The sequence below is a fragment of the Loxodonta africana genome, chromosome 6 (genome assembly GCF_030014295.1).
Source record: "Loxodonta africana isolate mLoxAfr1 chromosome 6, mLoxAfr1.hap2, whole genome shotgun sequence".
In the NCBI taxonomy this organism is placed as follows: Eukaryota; Metazoa; Chordata; class Mammalia; order Proboscidea; family Elephantidae; genus Loxodonta; species Loxodonta africana.
The window spans coordinates 10,163,077-10,182,598 of record NC_087347.1 but is presented as its reverse complement, the minus strand read 5'-3'; the positions used below and the strand labels follow the sequence as shown (position 1 = coordinate 10,182,598).

Below are 19,522 nucleotides of genomic sequence, written 5' to 3'. Positions count from 1 at the left end.
TTTGTTGTTTATCTGAAATTCAAATTTAACTGGGTATCCTGCTTTTTTATTTGCTAATCCTGGCAACTCTACCCGTTCCCCCCCACCCCCCGCCGGGAGCCCCCACTCAATCTAATCCCAAGGGTCAAGAGCCAAAGCCAAAGTTGCAGGAACTGGAAGACAGGGAGGGGTCTGTGTGGTAGCCTGCCTCCTGGTATTCATGCTGTGTAGTCCCCTCCCACAACATGCCAGGGGTGGTCTCTGTGACTGATAGAGTCAGGCAGAAGTTATAAAAGACACCGTGGCATGTGTGTGTGCGTGAGTGAATTGGATCTCTTGCTTTGGAGAAGCCAGCCGCCATGTTGAATAGCCTCATGGAGAGGTCCATGTGGCGAGGAACTGAGGCTTCCAGCCAACAGCTGTGAGCCTGGAAGCAGATCCTCTAGCCTTAGTGGAGCCCTCAGATGACTGCAGCTCCATGGAAGTCCCTGAGCCAGGACCACCCAGCTAAGCTGCTCCTGGATTCCCCGCCCTCAGAAACCATGTGAGATAATAAACTGTTGTTTTAAACTACTGAGCTTTGGGATCTTCTGTTACATAGCAATAGATAACAGACAGTCTGGTCCCAGCTCCACCACTAGCCGTGTGACCGTGGGCAAGCTGCTTATTGTTCCATAGCTTCAGTTTTCTCATCTGCAAAATGTGTATATGAAGTCCTGCTCGTGGGGTATTAGGAAAACTGGATTTGCTAATAGGAGTGAAGGTACTTGTGTGTGTCTTGCAGATTTAAGGGTGGTTCTTTAACCTATTTCTCACTTGTGGGCCTGGGTCACAGGAGATGGGTTCCTGCCCCCTCCCCCAGGGGCTTGCGGCCACATCTCTGCATCCGCACCTGGCCCGGTGACACAGAGGACTAGAACAAGGCACAGAAATGCATTGGTGTCAAGTTGATTCTGACTCATAGTGACCCTGTAGAACAGAGTAGGGTTTCCAAGGCTGTCATTTTTATGGAAGCAGACAGCCACATCCACATCTGTAGAACAGAGTAGGGTTTCCAAGGCTGTCATTTTTATGGAAGCAGACAACCACATCCTTCTCTCACGGAGCAGCCCATGGGTTTGAACTGCCAACCTTTTGTTTAGCAGCCAAGTGCTTAACCACTGTACCACCAGCACTCCTTGAACAAGACACAGAGGGCCCATTTTTCACCTCCTCTATGTGCAGACTTATGGTCTTCATAGCTCAGCCCATTTCCCTTGGCGGGTATGGATGACCTCATTAGCTCAGGTATACAGAGGGTGTTTTTTGTTTTTTTTTTAATAGTTATTGAATTGTACTTTAGATGAAGGTTTACAGAGCAAACTTGTTTCTCATTAAACAATTAATACACATTGTTTTGTGACATTGGTTGCTAACCCCACGACATGTCAACACTCTCCCGTTCTCAACCTTGGGTTCCTCATTACTAACTTTCCTGTCTCCCCCTGTTTTCGCATCCTTGGGCTGGTGTGCCCATTTAGTTTTGTTTTGTTTTATGGACCTGTCTAATTTTTGGCTGGAGGGTGAACCTCAGGAGTGACTTCATTACTGAGCTATAAGCGTGTCCAGGGGCCATACTCTCGGCGTTTCTCCAGTCTCAGTCAGACCAGTAAGTCTGTTCTTTTTGTGTGTGTGTGGGTTAGAATTTTGTTCTACATTTTTCTCCAGCTCTGTCTAGGACCTTCTATGTGATCCCTGTCAGAGCAGTCAGTGGTGGTAGCTGGGCACCATCTAGATGTGCTGGACTCAGTCTGGTGGAGGCTGTTGTGTCTTTGGTTTTCCTCATTCTCCTTGTTCCAGACAAAATGAGACCAGTGGAGTATCTTAGATGGCCTCTCACAAGCTTTTAAGACCCCAGGCTTTACTCACCAAAGTAGAATGTAGAACATTTTCTTAAGAAACTATGTTGAGCTAGTTTTTCCCCAAGACCATGGTCCCCATAGCCCTGAGCCCAGCAATTTGGTCCCTCAGGGAGTTTGGATTTGTCTGTGGGGCTTGTATGAACTTGCTTTGGACAGTTGTGCTGACTTCCCCAGTATTGTGTACTTTATTACCCTGCACAGAGGGTGAGATTTTTAATCTTTACCTGTAACTGAGGGAAAGGAAAATCCAGTCAAAAACAAAACGGACTCTAGTTGCTTCTGTCTTGCAGTGTGAACTGCTGGCAATCTCCAGAGTACCAATCTTTAATTTTTTTCCTCTGAAAGGGACCGGCTTGGACTCAGCTATCAGATGAGCAGAAAGTCCAGGACCTCCCCAGAACCACCATAAACTCTGAGAGGGACCCTATCTGTTGCATAGAGATGAGGAAAAAAACAAGAAAACAACCCCATGTGTGCCAGAGTAGAACTGCACTCCATCGGGTTATCAATGGCTGATTTTTTGGAAGTAGATCACCAGGCCTCTCTTCTGAGGTGCCCCTGGGTGGACTTGAACTCAGTTAGCAGTCAAGTACATTAATCGTTGTGCCACCCAGGGACAGAGAAGAGGCCTGAATCCAGGTCTCTTGGCCATTGTTGTTGGTTCTCTCTGCCACACAGTGGCGCTGTTGGCAGCAGGTCTTACACAGTCTGACCACCAGGTGAATCCTCGGTTGTGTCAGGCCTTGCTCAGGTGGCTGTGAACCTTCCAGAGATGACAACCCCAAAATGTCATGCCCAACCAAGGGGGCCTCTTATCCAGGTTCTGAGTCACAGCAGTTTCCATTCCAAGGTGGTAAGTTAGGACTGGTCCACTCTTTGATAGACTTGGAACTTTTATCTCCTTCCCTCCCCAGAAAATCACTCCCACAAGGGCCAGCTTCCCATGAAACCAAAGGGTGTCCCTACAGACCACCCAGGCCTTTGGGGCTACCCACCCTTTTTTCAAAGGGCAGTGAATCAGCTAGGAATGCATTGGGCTGCAAGGAACAGAAAACCTAATGAACTGTGGCTTAAACAAAAAGTTCCTTTTTCTCACATAATAAGAAGTCAGGAGGCAGTGGTTGCCATATTGGCTCAGCTGTCCAACAAAGCTATTAGGGACCCAGGCCCTTCGATATCTGCCCAGTCCTTCCTCCTTAGTTTTTGTCCTCATGCTTGTTACCTCCAGTTTGCAAGATGACCGCCACAGCTCCACACTTCATGTGAACATTCAAGGTAGGAAAGGAGCCAGCCATTTCTGACCCCTGTCTTCAGGAAGTAAAAGCTTTCCCATGAAGTCTCTCAGCCAACTTCCTATCGGTCAAAACATTATCCCAGGACTACGCTTACCCCCAAGGGAGCCTGGGAAATGAATATTTCGCTTTTCCAGCCTGTGCAGTAAAATAAAAAAAAGGAGGTGGCAAAGGAGAAGTAGTTGTTAGACAATGAATGGTGTCTTCATAAGATTCTATCTTAATGGACCCTGTACCCCTAGCCCCTCCAGGGAGGAGGAGACTGCTCCAAAGATGACAGGCCTTCCTAAGAACTACTAGGAGACTTCTCTGCCCTCTCTCCCCAGAGCAGAGAGAAGGCAGAAAACAGGAGTGTAAATCTTCACACATAAGGGAGGCTGCATAATTCACACCAAAAGGGAACTCAATCTCCATTGTCTTCTTTTCCCTCACAGAGACTTGTGGGGAAGGTAAAAGGAAAAGTCAGAAATTTCCAACCTCCTATGTCCCAGGGTTGGGGGCGGGGGATATAGGCGGTTGGAGTAGATGGTCCTTGTTAGCAGAGACCATGGATGAGTCTTTGGGGGGAGGTGTGGGCTTAGAGGGGAGTGGAGAGGTGGAGAGAGATTGCTCTGCAAAGCAGGTAAGGGAATTGAGTCTGGAGGTGCCACTGGATGGCCAAGTGGGGAGGCAAGGAGTCTTGGAGGTGACTTGGAAGTGAGGAGCCATTGGCTTTGTAAACTCCAGGGAAAGGTGGCTTCCCACATAGCTGGGTGGTGAGAGTGCAGCTGGGAGGGGGGGCACAGACCAGGACTGAGGCCTGCAGAGGAGGCGCCCTGGATTAACGGTGGAAGCAGGATCAAAGGCAGGGATGACTGGGGAGGCAGGTCCCGCCACTATCACCCCACCCCATGAAATCCTGTCAAGGACAGGAGGGACTTGTGGCCCCTCTCCGGGGGCTGGTATCACAGCCAGCTCCATTTGGGTTTCCAGGGGAAGGGAACCTTGGCAACTTCCAGTTTACAGGCATACATTGCAATGTCGTTCATTTGGGGGGAGGGATCCTCCAGTCCTCGGAGGCCCCCAGTGCCCTGGATGCCAGAGGCAGCTCCACAGGTAGATAACACATATGGGACCTGGGTTTTCTGTCTTGCCCACATACTGGGACAGGCTGACCTGTCTGCTTGGAGTAGATGGTTCCAGGGCAGGTGGCTCGAGCCCATGTCTGCAGCTGGCAGCAAGGCTTCTGGCTCCCAGAGCCAGCCTCGGCCACACCCTTCTGCTGATCACAAACTACAAAGGAACGAGCCTGATTTCTGGTCCTGCCTTTCCTTGCTAGGTCCCCCGTGTGCCTCTCTGGGGTCCACACCTCAGCTTTCACCCACCTGCCCCGTTGACTGCACCTCCCAAGGGCTCAGGCTTATCTGGTCCCCATGGTCCAGCCCTGTTTGCCACACATGGTGGGGGGGCTAGATAAGTGTCTGTTGGGGGAGCCCCCACAGGCTGCCCTACTTACAAGAGGCTGAGTTCTAGATCTTTCTCAGCCCCCCACTTCTAAGCTTACCAGTCCTATGTCCCATTCCTGAGGCACTGGGGAGGGCTCTGATCCGGTGCCCTAGTTCTTTTTCAGGTGTGTTATAGATTGAATTGTGTCCCCCAGACACATGTTGAATCCTAACCCCAGTACCTGTGAATGTGACCCTGTTTGGAATTAGAGGCTTTTTGGTTATGTTAGTGAGGCCATACCAGAGTAGGGTGGGTCCTAAACCTAATCACTTTTGAGTGGTGTCTTGTAAAAGGAAAACAGACACAGAGAGACACAGAGACGGGGGAAGAGACCCTGTGAGGAACCATCTGCAAGCCAAGGAACACCAAGGAATGCTCCAGGCTACTGACAATGAAGGACCCTCCCCCAGAGCCAATGCCCTGATTTGGACTTCTATCCTTCAAAACTGTGAGACAGTAAATTCCCGTTCTTCAGAGCACCCACTTGTGGTATTTTTGTTACAGCAGCACTAGGAGATGAAGACAAGGTGTGAACGCTCAATGGAGCAAACGTATCCCCTCCTGGCTGCCCCCTGATCCCCTAGAGTCTTGGCTCAATAAAGCAACCCATGACGATGTCAGGTTGGTGGGAAGTGTTCAGGGTCCTCGTGACAAAGACACGCATGTATAAAACATGTCTATCAAACAGCCCTCAGCCCTTCACAGATCCCAGCTCCCTGGAGGGCAAGAGGCCGGCACTGGGATCATGGCCCTGCCCCCTGTCCCACAGCCATCTGTCCCTGGCTGTGTCCTTAATCCCCAGCTCGAAAATGAACATAGGCCTGGGGCAAAGGGTCTGAGAGTGGGGATGGAGGTGGCCTGTCTCTGTTGGGGCCAAGGGGCCCCTCTCCCCTCCCAGCCCAGGTAACCTGAGCCCAGCATTGTGTCCACCCTGGAACAGCTGACAATGCTGTGGTCAGACAGCTGGTGGGGCCAGGCCAGGCTGGCGGGAGGCTGGGTGGGAGTGGGGATTGTGTCACATGAGCCCTGGATCCAGAGACCTTGGGAGCTGCCATCCCGTACTGCCACTGCTGAGAGCTGAGGCACCATGCATGGGGGGCCAGGGCCACTGCTCTTCCTGCTGCTGCTGGCTGGTTGTCTGGGTGTGGACACAGGAGACCACGGGTTGGGGGGCTGGAGCAGGGGTCCAAAACTCAGAGGACAGCTTGTATCTGGAGGGCTCCTGGGCCTGCCCTCACCCCAGCCCCCTGCTTCTCCATGGCTCCCCCTCATGTCTACCTCGAAGCCTCCTTGCCCTGCTCACTGCTGTCTGTTGCAGGAGCTCAGGGTCGGAACCAGGAGGAGCGCCTGCTGGCAGACCTGATGCGCAACTACAACCCCCACCTGCGGCCTGCTGAGCGCGAAGCGGACGTGGTCAACGTCAGCCTGAAGCTCACCCTCACCAACCTCATCTCCCTGGTGAGCCCTGGCCTGGACAGAGGAGGGCCTGCTGTGGAGGGGAAGGGGCCATACCAGCAGTGGTGGGGTGGGGGCCACCTGGCCTCATGGCGGCCTGTAGAAACTGACACTTAGCACTCCATTTTGCACCCCCAGAATGAGCGCGAGGAGGCCCTCACCACCAATGTCTGGATAGAGATGGTAAGAGGTCTGCCGCCCTGTTTCCTGCTATCAGGGCCCCACCCCAGCTCCCCATAAGGCCTCTTGAGAGCCCATCCCCCTCCCTGCCTCTGCTGTCCGGCCTGGGCTGGCCTCCCTTTGCATTCTCGGGGTGTGGGGCAGCAGACAGCAGAGGCCCGGAATCTCCTCCCCTGCTCCCTACAGCAGTGGTGTGACTACCGCCTGCGCTGGGACCCGCAAGACTATGAGGGCCTGTGGGTGCTACGGGTGCCATCCACCATGGTGTGGCAGCCAGATGTCGTGCTGGAGAACAAGTGAGGAGGGGGCAGGCACGGTGGGGCAAAAGGACACAGGGGTTGGGGACAGTAGAAGAAGGGGCCTGGGAAAGTTCTAGATGGTGCAGGCACATGGTAGGGGCCTGGCCTCTGACCCTAGGGCCAGCAGACCTGGTTCTAGACCAGGCTCCATCACCTCTGAGCTGGTCAGCTGGGGGTTACTTCTGATCCTGAGGCTGTCCCCTCAGTTACCATAAGCAGGGGAAAACAGTGACATGTATAGAAAGGCTGTGAGGAGTCAACCAGACAGGCACATTTCAAGAGCTTAATAGATGTTATCCATTGCCTTCCAGTCGATCCCATAGGACAGAGTAGAACTGCCCCACAGGGTTTCCAAAGAGCTGCTGGTGGATTCAAGCTGCTGACCTTTAGGTTAGCAGCCGAGCTCTTACCCATTGCACTAGGGCTGCCTTGCAACACCAGGGCTCCTAACTCCTAACAGATGTTAGCTGCCATTATTACCATTGTTGTTATTATTAAGGAGGTTAGAAGGCAGGGCCTGAGGAAGCCTGTCTGGGGTGGGGGTGGCAGGGAGATCTGGGGGATGTAGTGGTTCTTGCCAGGTGGGGACCAGCCAGGGGCATGGCAGGCTGGGTGGGGGGGTGGCATCCTCTGGCCCCCACCCACACTGGCAGAGAGCTGGTTTGGGGTGCAGGGCCTCAGCCAGGGCTGGCCAGGTCTGAGCCCCAGCCCTGTGGCCTGCCCTGTGCCTACAGCGTGGACGGTGTGTTTGAGGTGGCCCTCTACTGCAACGTGCTTGTGTCCCCTGACGGCTGTATCTACTGGCTGCCGCCTGCCATCTTCCGCTCCTCCTGCCCCATCTCTGTCACCTACTTCCCCTTCGACTGGCAGAACTGCTCCCTCGTCTTCCAGTGAGGCTATTTATGGGGGGAGGAGGGGCAGAGGGGAGTCCCTGGGTAGCACAAACAGTTAAACTCTCAATGACTAGCCAAAAGGTTGTCAGTTCAAACCCACCCAGAGGCACCTCAGAAAAAAGCCCTGGTGACCTGCTTCCGAAAAGTCGCAGCCTTGAAAACCCTGTGGAGATAGGCTCTACTCACACACCTGAGGTCACCATGAGTCAGGATTGACTTGACGGCAACTGAGTTTCTTTGGGGGGGGGGGGCGGGGCGTGTAAAGGAGGTCAGCCTGGAGGTGAGCCTGAGTTGGGGGGGATTAGCGAGCTGCTTTAAGAGGGGCCTGGGCGGGTGTGGCGGAGCCCTGGCCAGTAGCGGATAGGTGAGGCTTCTGGCCTCTGCTTGGTCACCACCTCCTCAGGGCTTCCGGGCCATCTCAGGCAGAGACACCTGAATGTGCCCCCGTCCCCTCACTCATCCTCATTCACTGCCTCAGTTTCCCTGCCTGTGCCCAAGGAAAGAAATTCATGTCTGGGGTGGGTGAGAAGGTATACACATGCACACAGCTTACATGTGTGCACACACGTGTGCTAGCACACTCAAGACCACTACACACTCACAGGTAGGGCGCTGTCTTGCGAGTGATGAGGAATCAGGGCCTGAAGCCCCTGTGTGTGACCCAAGCCACACCGGGGGGAGGAATGGGTCTCTGGGTCTCATTTTCCCCCTTCACAAATGTGGGAAGGGGATCGGGTGACCTGGGTGGCACAGATAGCTAAGCATTCCACTGGAGCCAAAAGGTTGGTAGTTTGGACTCACCCAAAGGTGCTCAGAAGAAAAGCCTGGCAGATCTGCTTCCAAAAGGTCACAGCCTTGAAAACCCTGTGGAGCACAGTTCTGCTCGGCCACACATGGGGTCACCATGAGTCAGAACCAACTCAATGGCAACTAGCAACAACAGTCTTTGACAAAGAGAACTTCTTAGAGGGAGACCCCTTCAATAAACTGGCTGAGAGCTGCCCTTTTGGTAGGAGTTTATTTCCTACGTTCTCACTGGGGGCCCCTCCTGCCTGGGTGGCAGCTGGAGAAATGACAGCAGCTGGATGAACACAGGGTGGTCCTGTGCTCTTGGATGCCAGGCAGGGGCCCCGCAACTCACACAACCCCCAGAGAGCCCCAGGTCCCTTCCACGACACCGCCGGGAGGTTCTGGGGCAAATTCAGAAGCGCGGGACTGCAATTTTGGAGGCAAAACTGCCCACAGTTGCCCTTCCAGTGGCCGCCTCTGTGAGCTCATGGGGCGTCTCCACACCCAAGAACTTACCCTCCTCCCTACCAACTCCCAGGTCCCAGACCTACAGCACCACCGAGATCAATTTACAGCTGAGCCAGGAGGATGGTCAGACTATTGAGTGGATTTTCATTGACCCCGAGGCCTTCACAGGTAACCTGCACCCTGGGCTCTTGGAGCAGCCTCACCCAGGGCCCTCTGGGACCCGGTTGGAGGACCAGGGCCAGACCAAACCTTACTGACAAGATTGAACCCCTTTCCATGTAACCCAAAAGAAAAACTACAGTAAACTCTGGGTGGTACAAATGGTTAGGTGCTGAACTACTAGCTGAAAGGTTGGCAGTTCAGACTCTCCCAGTTGCCCACAGGAAGAAAGGCCTGGTGATTTGCTCCTGAAAGGTCACAGCCTTGGAAGCTCCATGAGGCAGCTTTGCTCTGCACACATGCGGTTGCCATGAGTCACAGTCGGCAGTAGCCAACAACAAACTGTGAAATAACGTTTTTGAAAAAATCTGACCATGAGGTTTTCCTCATGAGAGTTACTTCATTTTTGGGGGGATCAAATATCCAATCTCCTGGCCCCTTGTCCGTCCCTCCGTGGTGCTCCCCACCCTCCCTGTGCCCACCCCTCCTGCCCACAGAGAACGGGGAGTGGGCCATCCGGCACCGGCCGGCCAAGATGCTGCTGGATGCAGCGGTGCCAGCCGAGGAGGCGGGCCACCAAAAGGTGGCGTTCTACCTGCTCATTCAGCGGAAGCCCCTCTTCTACGTCATCAACATCATTGCTCCCTGTGTGCTCATCTCCTCTGTGGCCATCCTCATTTACTTCCTGCCTGCCAAGGGTACCTGGAGCCTGGGGGCGGGAACCATGTCCCCATCAGCAGCGCAGGGGACAACTGGGTGGCTGGAGGGGCGTACAACCCAGGACTGGACAGTGGGCTCCTCTGTGGGCGGGGAGAGAGGTGCCCAGAGCGGGGAGATTGAGACCTGCTCTGAGTAGCCTCTCGATTGTGGGCAGCGGGTGGCCAGAAGTGTACTGTCGCCATCAACGTGCTCCTGGCCCAGACAGTCTTCCTCTTCCTGGTGGCCAGGAAGGTGCCCGAGACTTCCCAGGCGGTGCCACTCATCAGCAAGTATGGCTGTCCTCACGCCTGCCTGCCCACCTGCCCACCTTCTCCCCTCCCTCCTGGGGGACTCCTAGCACTGCCCACCTGCTGGCCCCCCACCCCTACCATCCTCAGTGCCAGCCCCCCACCCCCCACCATCCTTAGTGCCACCCCCTACACCCCACCATTCTCGGGGCCAGCCCCTCACCCCCCACCACCCTCAGTGCCAGCCCCTCACCCCAGGGGACTTAAAGGGTGGGGGTGGCATCAGGGAATGGGGGTGGCTAAAGGCCGACCTGGCCTCCCCCCCCCACTACAGGTACCTGACCTTCCTCCTGGTGGTGACCATCCTCATTGTCGTCAATGCCGTGGTCGTGCTCAACGTGTCCTTGCGGTCCCCACACACGCACTCCATGGCCCGAGGGGTCCGCAAGGCAAGGCCCCTCTCTGTCCCCCCACCATCCTCTCACCTGCTGCACGTACGCACATGCCCCCTCGGCAGCAAACCTGCCCTCCGCACTTAAGGCATTTGCCAGGATGGATGAACAATAATGTCGGGGGCTTCCTATGGGCTGGGCACCATGCTAAGCACTTAACACACGTTAACTTATTTCACCTTCATAAAAACCCTGTGAAGTGGACATTATCATCATCTCCACTTTACAGATGAGGAAACTGAGGCACGGAGAGGGTGAGTAGCCTGCCCAAAGTCCCAGGGCTGGAAATTGGAGGAGCCATTCTTTTTACATATCCTTCCCCTGCCCCCAGGCCCCCCCAGACAAGCTGGGTCAGAACAGCAGGTGAGGCCCTAGTGATTATGATGTGCATAAAAGTATGGGGACCCAGCTCAGTGTCTGGCACAGAGGAGCCCAGCTGGACCCAGCCACTGCCCCCAACCTGCTGCCCCCGGAGCCCCTGGCAGCACGAGCCTTCCATGCCAGCCTCCAGCGGGGCCAAACACGGGGCCTGCTGGCTGTCTAAGCTAAGCCACCCTGATCACACCCCCACCTCCAGGTGTTCCTGCGGCTCCTGCCCCAGCTGCTGCGGATGCATGTGCGCCCGCTGGCCCCGGCGGTGCAGGATGCCCGGCCCCGCCTACGGAATGGCTTCTCCGGGTGGTCTGTCACAGCCGGGGAGGAGGTGGCCCTGTACCTGCCTCACAGCGAGCTCCTCTTCCAGCAGCGACAGCGGAACGGGCTGGTCAGGGCGGTGCTGGAGAAGCTCGGTAAGGCCGGGATGTGAGAGGACTCCGCTCCGCAGGGGCTCCACAGGGAAGGGCCGGCTGTGGGCCAAAGTGCCAGGCACAGCAGATGGATGATGGGCAAGTGTCCAGGGTGGGGAGGGAGGGGCGGGGGTCCCTGGAGAGAGGCCACCTTCTCTGACTGTTTCCCCTCCATGCTACACCCAAACCTTACCCTCTTTATCAGAGAAAGGCCCGGAGCCGGGGCAGAGCCAGGAGCTCTGTGGCAGCCTGAAGCAGGCCGCCCCGGCCATACAGGCTTGTGTTGAAGCCTGCAACCTCATTGCCTGCGCCCGCCATCAGCAGAGTCACTTTGACAATGTGAGCCAGGGGAAGTAGAGGCATGGGGCCTCGGACTGGGGTGGGGATGGGATAAGGTGGGGCAGTGGGTGGAAAAAGTGGAGTTGAGGTGGAACATCCAGGCCTGGAACCATGGAGAAGCCAGGTTGGGGCGTGACGCAGGCGGAAGGGTCCCAGGAAATGGAGAATGCAGGCCTGAAGCCCAAGGATGGTAGAAGGATCCAGGGCAGGTTCGGTACCACCGTGGGTCATCCGCACCCTGCCTCCGGCCCTCAGGGGAACGAGGAGTGGCTCCTGGTGGGCCGCGTGCTGGACCGTGTCTGTTTCCTGGCCATGCTTTCCCTCTTCATCTGCGGCACGGCTGGCATCTTCCTCATGGCCCACTACAACCAGGTGCCTGCCCTACCATTCCCCGGAGACCCCCGCCCCTACCTGCCCTCACCTGACTGAGCCCACCAACCACTGCTGGGCACGGAGGGTTCCTGGCCACGGCTGTGCTGAGTCTTAGCAGCTGTGTTCTATTCTGCTGAGGTCATGAGCGTGCTCTCTGGAAGGTGCCCTTCAGGGCAGTGGGAGCCAAATAAAGAGACAGAGCTGGAGTCTGGAGTGGTTGGGGATGGGTGGTAGGTGGGGGTGCTGTTGGGGTCAGCATCCATGTGGCATTGGCAACCCATCCCTCCACTGAGCACCCTCCCCTCATCCCAGCACAGCAGTATCAACTCCCATCTATTTTGAGGCCCTAAGGGCTCTGTTTTGTATGACACCCCCAACTCAGTAAGGTCCTACCCTCCAGGCCTGGGCCTGGCAGCCCTTTTTTGAGTTCCCCACAGGCTCCTGATGGAGGGGTGTCAAGAGAGATGATGTGAAGAGTAGTGACAGCCCATTCCAGCTCACGTTTTCCTCTCCTACCATCTGGGCGCGGCAGCTCCCCATACTCACCAGCACCTTCCCAGTCACATGCACTTTTTGCCATTGATCACAAAAGATTTCTTGAGTTTTATTATCCTTTTTCATTGTTGAGAGGCGAGCTCCTCACAGCATCATGAACAAGCAAGAGTCACTCTTCCTCAATGTTTCGAATGTACAAATTGGGGCCCAGAGTAAGAGGTGCTTCCCAGAACTCTGGTGGTTACACAAGGTGTAGAGTCCAGAATTGCCAACTCTCTGCCCCAATCTCGGACACTCTTAAGAATGCTTCTACAGCTTGGAAAACGGGACCCTTCTTCCCTCTCTTCTCAAAGGCTGGGTGTTTGCATTGGTCCCAAAGAGTGGTTAATTCAGGGTGGAGCCAGCCAGGCAGGAAGGCTTGGAGTTAACGGGAGCCTTTTTGCCTCCCAGGATGGGTCCCTGAGCTGCCTCCCTTAGCCCCATTTACCGGGAAATAAGGTGACCAACTGAGGTCTTCTTATGGGGGAGGCAAGGTCCTGGTTTGAGAGTATAGTTGGGACCTTGGGCATGTCACTTCCATCCTGGAGCCTGTCTCCTCATCTGTAATATAAGCACAGATGTCAGTTCCTATCTTCCCTCACTACAACCGCAGGCTCAAAGGTGTGGGTGAGGGTGATTGAAAAATGTAAAAACGCCACGTAAAAGCCTGGAAGTGAGACACGGGGGGCAGGGGAGGGAAGACCCTGGAAATGACACCCATTCCAGGGTTGCTGGCTTTACGGCTCAGTCACCAGCAGAGGCATTTCATCTACTCCTGTGTATGAGTGCACCCTCCTGCCGAGTGGTCGCAGCGCTGGTGACCGCAGATCTGGGAGGGTTTGATGCCTGGAAGGACCATCTCTAGCCCCTTACTAGCTTTATCACCTGGAGTGAGTCTCTTAAAATTTTGAATGTCTCACAGGGCAGAGATTAGATCAGTAGCTCCTGGCTACTGAGAATGACACAGAATAACAATAAAAAAAATTTTTTTTTTTTTTACAATAGTTACCATTTATTAAGGGTTACTTGTACCAGGCATTGATTGAGTCCAGCGCTTGACACTGGTAATCTTGTGGAATCCACACCGTAAGTGGTAGGTGCTTTAGACTCGGAAAGGTTACCAGAGATAGATACTAGGAACGCGCAGCCTGCACACAGTGATTCCAGGCGGTCGGGGTTCGAACCCATAGCGTCTCTGGGGGAGAAAGACCTCACGACCTGCTCCCGAAATGCTTACAGCCTAGGAAACCCTATGGGGCAGGTCTACTCTATCACACGGGGTCACTACGAGTCGGAATCCACTCCAGGGCACACAACGGAGTGAGTGCGGAGGCCGCGCTCTCAGCTCCGCGCGGGGCTGCCACTTTCCCCGAGACCGCTGCAGGCAGAGGCCAGGACACGCTCCCTTGGGCGACGGCTGCTTCTCAGGAGCCGAGCCGGGGGAACGACCTCGCAGGGACGGGGACAAGGACAGAACTGAGGCGGCAGCCCCGCCCCGCCCCGCCCCGTCCCGTCCCGCGCCGCCGCGCAGCCGCCCTCCGCAGGCGTCCCGGGATTCCCGCCCCTCGCCGGGCCTGCGCGCCGACGTTCCGCTGCTCCCAGCGCAACCGGAAGTGGCCGGGCCCAAGGCCGAGGGACCCGGCGGAGCGGAAGTCACTCCGTGAGGCAGTGGCGACGGCGGCGGCGAGAGGATGAACAACAAGTTCGACGCGTGAGTGGCGCGCGGCGGCTCCCCCCTCCGGGGCCCCTTCCCCCAACCGTCCCCCCGCGCCCTCGCCCGCCGGCCCCGGCGCAAACTCGGCCGCTCCGGCCTCCCTCCGGGCTGGGGTGCGGGCCGGCCGGGCCCAGGCGGCAGGCGGGGAGGGGGCGGGGGGCGCGAGGTGCAGGCTCCTGGGGACCCCAGGGCTGTCCGAGCCGAGGGCTAAGCGCGGGAGCCTGCCGTGCCGCCGGGAAGTAGGTCTTCGGAGGCCCCGCCCCGGTGGGCGCGGGTCGCCGGCGGCGTGGAGGGTGGAGACCTCGGCGGTGTGGGTGTTTTCTGCAGCCTTGCCGCCCGGCCTCGGAATCCAGCTTTCTCCCTGAACTCGATCTGTGGCTCGGGCTGGTCACCTCTCTTCTCTGAGCCACAGTTTTCTCATCTGCAAAGTGGGGATGGTGACAGAGCCTGTCTCGTAGGGTTTTATAGATGCAGCGAGGTGATGTGGCTGCAGCGGTCTGCACAGTGGCTGCCCAGTTACAGAATTGTCATCGCCTTCCTGAGACGACTTCTACTTCCTCTCGCCTGCCCCTCCCATTCCCTTCTTCCAACACTCTTGCCAAGAGCTGGTCAGTTTCTTGCCCAACTGGTATACCAGGTCATTGCCCTCCTCCGCGCTGGTATAGATGCCACCACTGCTAGTTCCGGTCTCGTACAATTTGGAGGTGCAGAGAGGAAATCCAAAAATAGTGTATATTTAGGTAGATTATGTTCTCATCTCTTTTCTAATAGTCTTGTAAATCTAGTGAATCACTCTCCCCCATCTGGAGGCTAGGTTTCCAGTCCCAGATCTACCAGCAGTTTGACAGGAGGCACGTTACCCTCTCTCCAGCCGTCGTTGCCCAAACCAGTCAGTGGTTGGTGTCTTGCTGTCTCACTGGGGTGTGATAAGGATTAAATCACACTCAGCCAGGCTTACAGGTGCTTTGTGAATTGCTAGATGTTGTTAGTTGCCCTCGAGTTGGCTCCTGCTCCTTGTGTATAACAGAACCGTACGTTGTCTGACCCGGTGCCATCTTCACAACCGTTGCTGTGTTTGAGCCCACTGAGACTCTGCGGCCACGGGTTTAGTTTAGAATTGCTAAACAGTGAGATATAAATGTTCAGCGGACTTAGTTTAGGTTGTGACCTGCTGTTGCGAATGTGAAGTTGGCGTTTTTCTGATACGGTGAGAGCTAGTGTGCAGATGCAGGGGGTGCTGGATTTCCAACGCTCCAGGCGGCCCCTAGGAATGCTCCCTCGTTCCTCAGAGGTCTCTACTACTTGAGAAGGTCTTTGGGAGACCACTTCTCCAGCCTGTAGCTGAGCCCATCCTTATACCCTGTACCCCCCCCATCCCCAGTCATGAGCCTGGCAACACATACCTCCAGATTTAAGCTCAGTGGAGCTTTCTGCAATCCTATACTCCTTCCTCAGTAGAATAAATCAGAATTTCATCTTAAGGAGGTACTTTTTGGGTCGTTTGGCCCAATCCTACCCAAATTAGTAAGCTAATTTAAGAAGAGTAGTAATGGTATCTTGTTAGACCCTTTCCACGTATTCTCTTCCTCTTAAGAACCCTGCAAAGGGAATGTTGTTACCTCCTTTTACAGATAAGGGAAATGAGGCTCTCTGAGGTTGAGTAACTTGCCCAACACATCAGGTAAGGGCCACAGGGTGGGATGCAAACTCAGGTTTGTTTTTTAATGTTGGTTCAAGCACTCTGTTGACAAAAAACTAACCTGGGTCATTTTTAATTTGTTTTAATTATTAACTATTCCTCATACTGAGCCAGAATTTTAAAACATTTGTTCTCTATACAGAAAAAAAAAGAACTTTTTTTTGAAATTAGCAGTCAAAAACAGCACCCTGCCCCAGCTTTGTTTTTGCTTTTTCATGCAAAAATTCTGCAGTTTTTAGACCATTCGTCTATCTTTTGCAGTCTGTACTGCACTGTTCCTAAGAGCAGGTTCCAGTTTGCTGGAAGTCTGGTACCGGGAGCTGAGTACAGGAGTGTAATCTGATGGGCGCTGTACGTCTATGAAGATAACCTAAAGTTGTAATTGCTGGTTTTTTTTTTTTTTTTTTGGTAGACCCGTCAAGTTGTTAAATTCCATCTCATTAACATGTGAAACCCATCACCTGCATTCACAAGGACTACAGTCCCAACTGCCATAAGTTTTGTCCCTATCCTACATCCTTACGTTAGTTTTGGCCCATTTTGATTCTTGTCTGATCCACTTACGTGGCACTTACCTACACTACCTTGTAACGTTTGATTTTAAAAATCCATTCATTTAACAGATGTTTGTTTTGTGCCACTGTCTAACGCTGGAGATACAAAGGTGAATTAGGTGGAGCTCCTACCCTCAAGGAATGGGTCTAGTCCTAGAGTGCGAGGAGATACCTGGGCAGAAGCCAGGTGAGCTAATGAGGTGCCACGCAGTCTGGACAGCCTCAGAGGTACTAATTGCCTGCTTGAGTCTAGGGAGCAGTGAGTTTTCAGTTTGGATTGTATCTTGGCTCAAATCCAGCTTCATGCTGGGAAGATTAGCCGCTGGAAGAGAGGATGCAAATAACCTTCCTTAAGAGTTTTTTTTTTTTTTTTTTTTTTAAGAGTAGGCTCAGAGGCAGGGGATTGGTTAGCTCCACCCTCAAGAAATAAAAGCACAGGATGCAGGCCTGTTAGGTTTCCATTTACATCCCAGAAGGGAGATGTGGTCCAGGAATCGCAGTAGCATTGTTTCTTCTCTGAGATCATTATGATCTTTATTTTTGTTACTCCTTTTCTGTTTCCTAGTGGTGATTAGCAGCAAAGTCACTAAAAAGAAAGGCACTTCAGTGCTTTGCATTGAAGCTAGCAAGTACAGGGACTGCTGGGGTGACTATGCCCCTCTTCAACAAAGATTTAAAAGAAGGGAGCCCCAGAGTATAAGGTGGGAGTTGGGAGCTAAGGTGAGAGGAAAATAGTTTGAGTTGTTGGGGTGGTCCTAAAGAGAGCTGCTTTGGGCTGAAGCAGTAGCGACAGAAAACTGGCCGTGTAGAATAGCTGGGACAAATGCAAACATTTATACGAGGAGGCTGAGGAGGGGAAAGCCTGATTTAGCCCGAATTAGGAGAGGTAAAGGATGTTGCTGAGAGGGAGTAGCCCTCTGTCTGAGTCCTGAAGGACAGGTTAGCTGGGAAAGGGGGGCTTTCTGAGGAGAGACCACATCATGAGCGTGACGGGGTAAGAACCTGCATGTTCAGGGAATTGCAGGTGGATTCATATGACTGGAGTGAAAAAGAGCTTTTTGGGTCAGGGCAGGAGATGATACTGGCACACGTGTGGGCAGAGTAGGGAGCAGTACGGCCAGGCCTGTACCATGCTGAGACACGAGCGCGTGTGTACTTCATATCCTCAAGTAAGGTCCTTGGGGACAGGCACTCTTTCCTGGTTATCCCTAGAAGCTGATACACATAGTAGATGCTTGGTAAATGTTAGTTTTTGATCCCAGAGGCTTTTGTACTAGCCAGGCTTCTTTGGGAAAGGAAACCAGACCAACTCAAGTTTAACCAAGGGAGCGAGTGTGTTGTAAGCACAGACAGTGATCTCACAGAAGTTCAGGGAAAGCTGAACTAAGCCAGAGCGACAAACACCAGTCTCCTCACTAATTTCTACTCATCTGCTCCATTCTCTTTCCGCCTACGGGCTTCCTCGGCTTTTGCTTGTTGGCTTTATTCCCTCATGGCGTTTCACGTCTGGGGCCCATCGTGGCTGCCCAGCCTCTGAGCCTTTGTGACCTTTCATCACCTGGAGGAAAAGCTGAGGGAGGAATCAGCCTAGATTTTTGAAGAAGGCCCCAAGGTGTGATTAATGGCCAGGTGAGGCTGCCCTTTGGTCAGGTGCCCTTCCTAGGCCTGTATCTTGGCCAGGGTGGGGATGGGGAGGTTCATGGCACAGGGCATGACCACCTCATTCAGTATATTTGACAGCTAGGGCTGTGAAATGGGCAGGGCAGTTCCACCCCGTAAAGGTTTTACATGTTGATAGGATCAATGGCAGTGGAAACTATCAACTTGACGGGTCTGCCCCAAAACATGGCTAATTTATCTGCTCTAGTATTTATTGGGAAACCCTGGTGGCTTAGTGGTTAAGTGCTACAGCTGCTAACCAAAAGGTTGGCAGTTTGAATCTACCAGGAGCTCTTTGGAAACTCTGTGGGGCAGTTCGACTCTGTCCTGCAGGGTTGCTGTGAGTCACAATTGTCTTGATGGCAACAGGTTTTTTTGGTTAGTATTTGTTGGGTCCCTTTTACAAGCATTGGAGGTTCATAACCAAAAAACCAAAATACAAAAGACTGTACAACGCCTTTCTGTGTCTTTGTAGGGCAGTATCACCTGAGTATACTTTGAGCATTTCTAGTATCTTTCTTGAGAATTGCCTAATTCAGTCTGACTATACATAGAGTCATTAGGGCCCCAAACGTGATTGGTTTCTGAGAGGATCCGTGGTGAGTTAATGATCTAGCTCTACAACAAACAGTGTTCTCATTGTCTTCATGAACACCTGTGTATCTCTTTTTCCTAAACCCAGTGAACTTTAAGTGTACCCGAATGCCTTCAGGTAGTATCACTGCTCCTTAAAGGGTAGCACTCAAGATACATTTGACTCGGTAGGTAGAAGGCAAGAAAATGTTTATTCCCTCTTTCAGGCACTTTTTATTCCTTTTCATTCAACATTTATCCAGCATCTTCCTGTCCTAGGTACCAGAGACACAGAGATGAATAAGACACTGCTCTAAGGAATCCCCCCTAGTTTAAAGGAAAAACAGATGTGGAAGGAATGGCACCTCAGGTTGAATGGGTAGTGTTTGGCACAGAAGAAAACACTCTTTGATGGTTACAAGGGTGGGGAGTGAGGGAGAGGGGTATTCACTAGTTAGATAGTACATAAGAATTATTTTAGGTGAAGGGTAGGACAACACACAGTACAGGGGAAATCAGCACAACTGGGCCAAAGCAAAAGCTAAGAAGTTTCCTGAGTACAACCAAACACTTGGAGGGATAGAGTAGCAGGGGTGGTGGTCTGGGACCGTGGTTTCAGGGGCCATCTAGGTCAGTGGGCGTAACAAAGTTTATGAAGAAAATGTTCTGCATCCCGGTTTGGCGCATCCCACTCGGGGGTTTTAAAAGCTATCACGTGGCCATCTAAGATGCATCAGTTGGTCCCAGCCTTCCTGGAGAAAAGGAGAATGAGAATACCAAAGACACAAGAAAAATATGAGCCCAAGAGACAGAAAGGGCCACATAAACCAGAGACTTCATCAGCCTGAGCCCAGAAGAACTAAATGGTTCCCGGCTGCCACCAATAACCACCCTGACAGGGAACACAACAGAGAGTCCTTGATGGAGCAGGAGAAAAGTGGGATGCAGAACCCAAATTCTCGTAAAAAGACCAGACTTGGTCTGACTGAGTCTG

General features: G+C 53.5%; 2 protein-coding genes across 4 annotated transcripts in view; both read left to right on the top strand.

Annotated features, from left to right (window-relative positions):
- The first annotated feature begins 5,428 nt into the window (after positions 1–5,428).
- CHRNG (cholinergic receptor nicotinic gamma subunit) lies at positions 5,429–12,690 on the top strand. Its single transcript, XM_064286548.1, has 12 exons — positions 5,429–5,799; positions 5,976–6,115; positions 6,251–6,295; positions 6,479–6,588; positions 7,326–7,481; positions 8,812–8,909; positions 9,398–9,598; positions 9,775–9,889; positions 10,182–10,296; positions 10,877–11,087; positions 11,290–11,423; positions 11,679–12,690. Exons 1-12 carry the CDS (start codon positions 5,745–5,747, stop codon positions 11,850–11,852), a joined length of 1,554 nt encoding a protein of 517 aa, XP_064142618.1. The 5' UTR covers positions 5,429–5,744; the 3' UTR covers positions 11,853–12,690.
- A 1,224-nt stretch (positions 12,691–13,914) lies between these two features.
- Positions 13,915–19,522, top strand: part of EIF4E2 (eukaryotic translation initiation factor 4E family member 2) — a 31,782-nt gene continuing 26,174 nt past the window's right edge. For all 3 annotated transcript variants that reach the window (XM_010597614.2, XM_010597613.2, XM_003417909.3), the window contains exon 1: positions 13,915–14,040. In XM_010597614.2, coding sequence (XP_010595916.1) covers positions 14,021–14,040 — 20 coding nt within the window. In that variant the 5' untranslated portion in view covers positions 13,915–14,020. The remainder of the gene's footprint in view (positions 14,041–19,522) is intronic.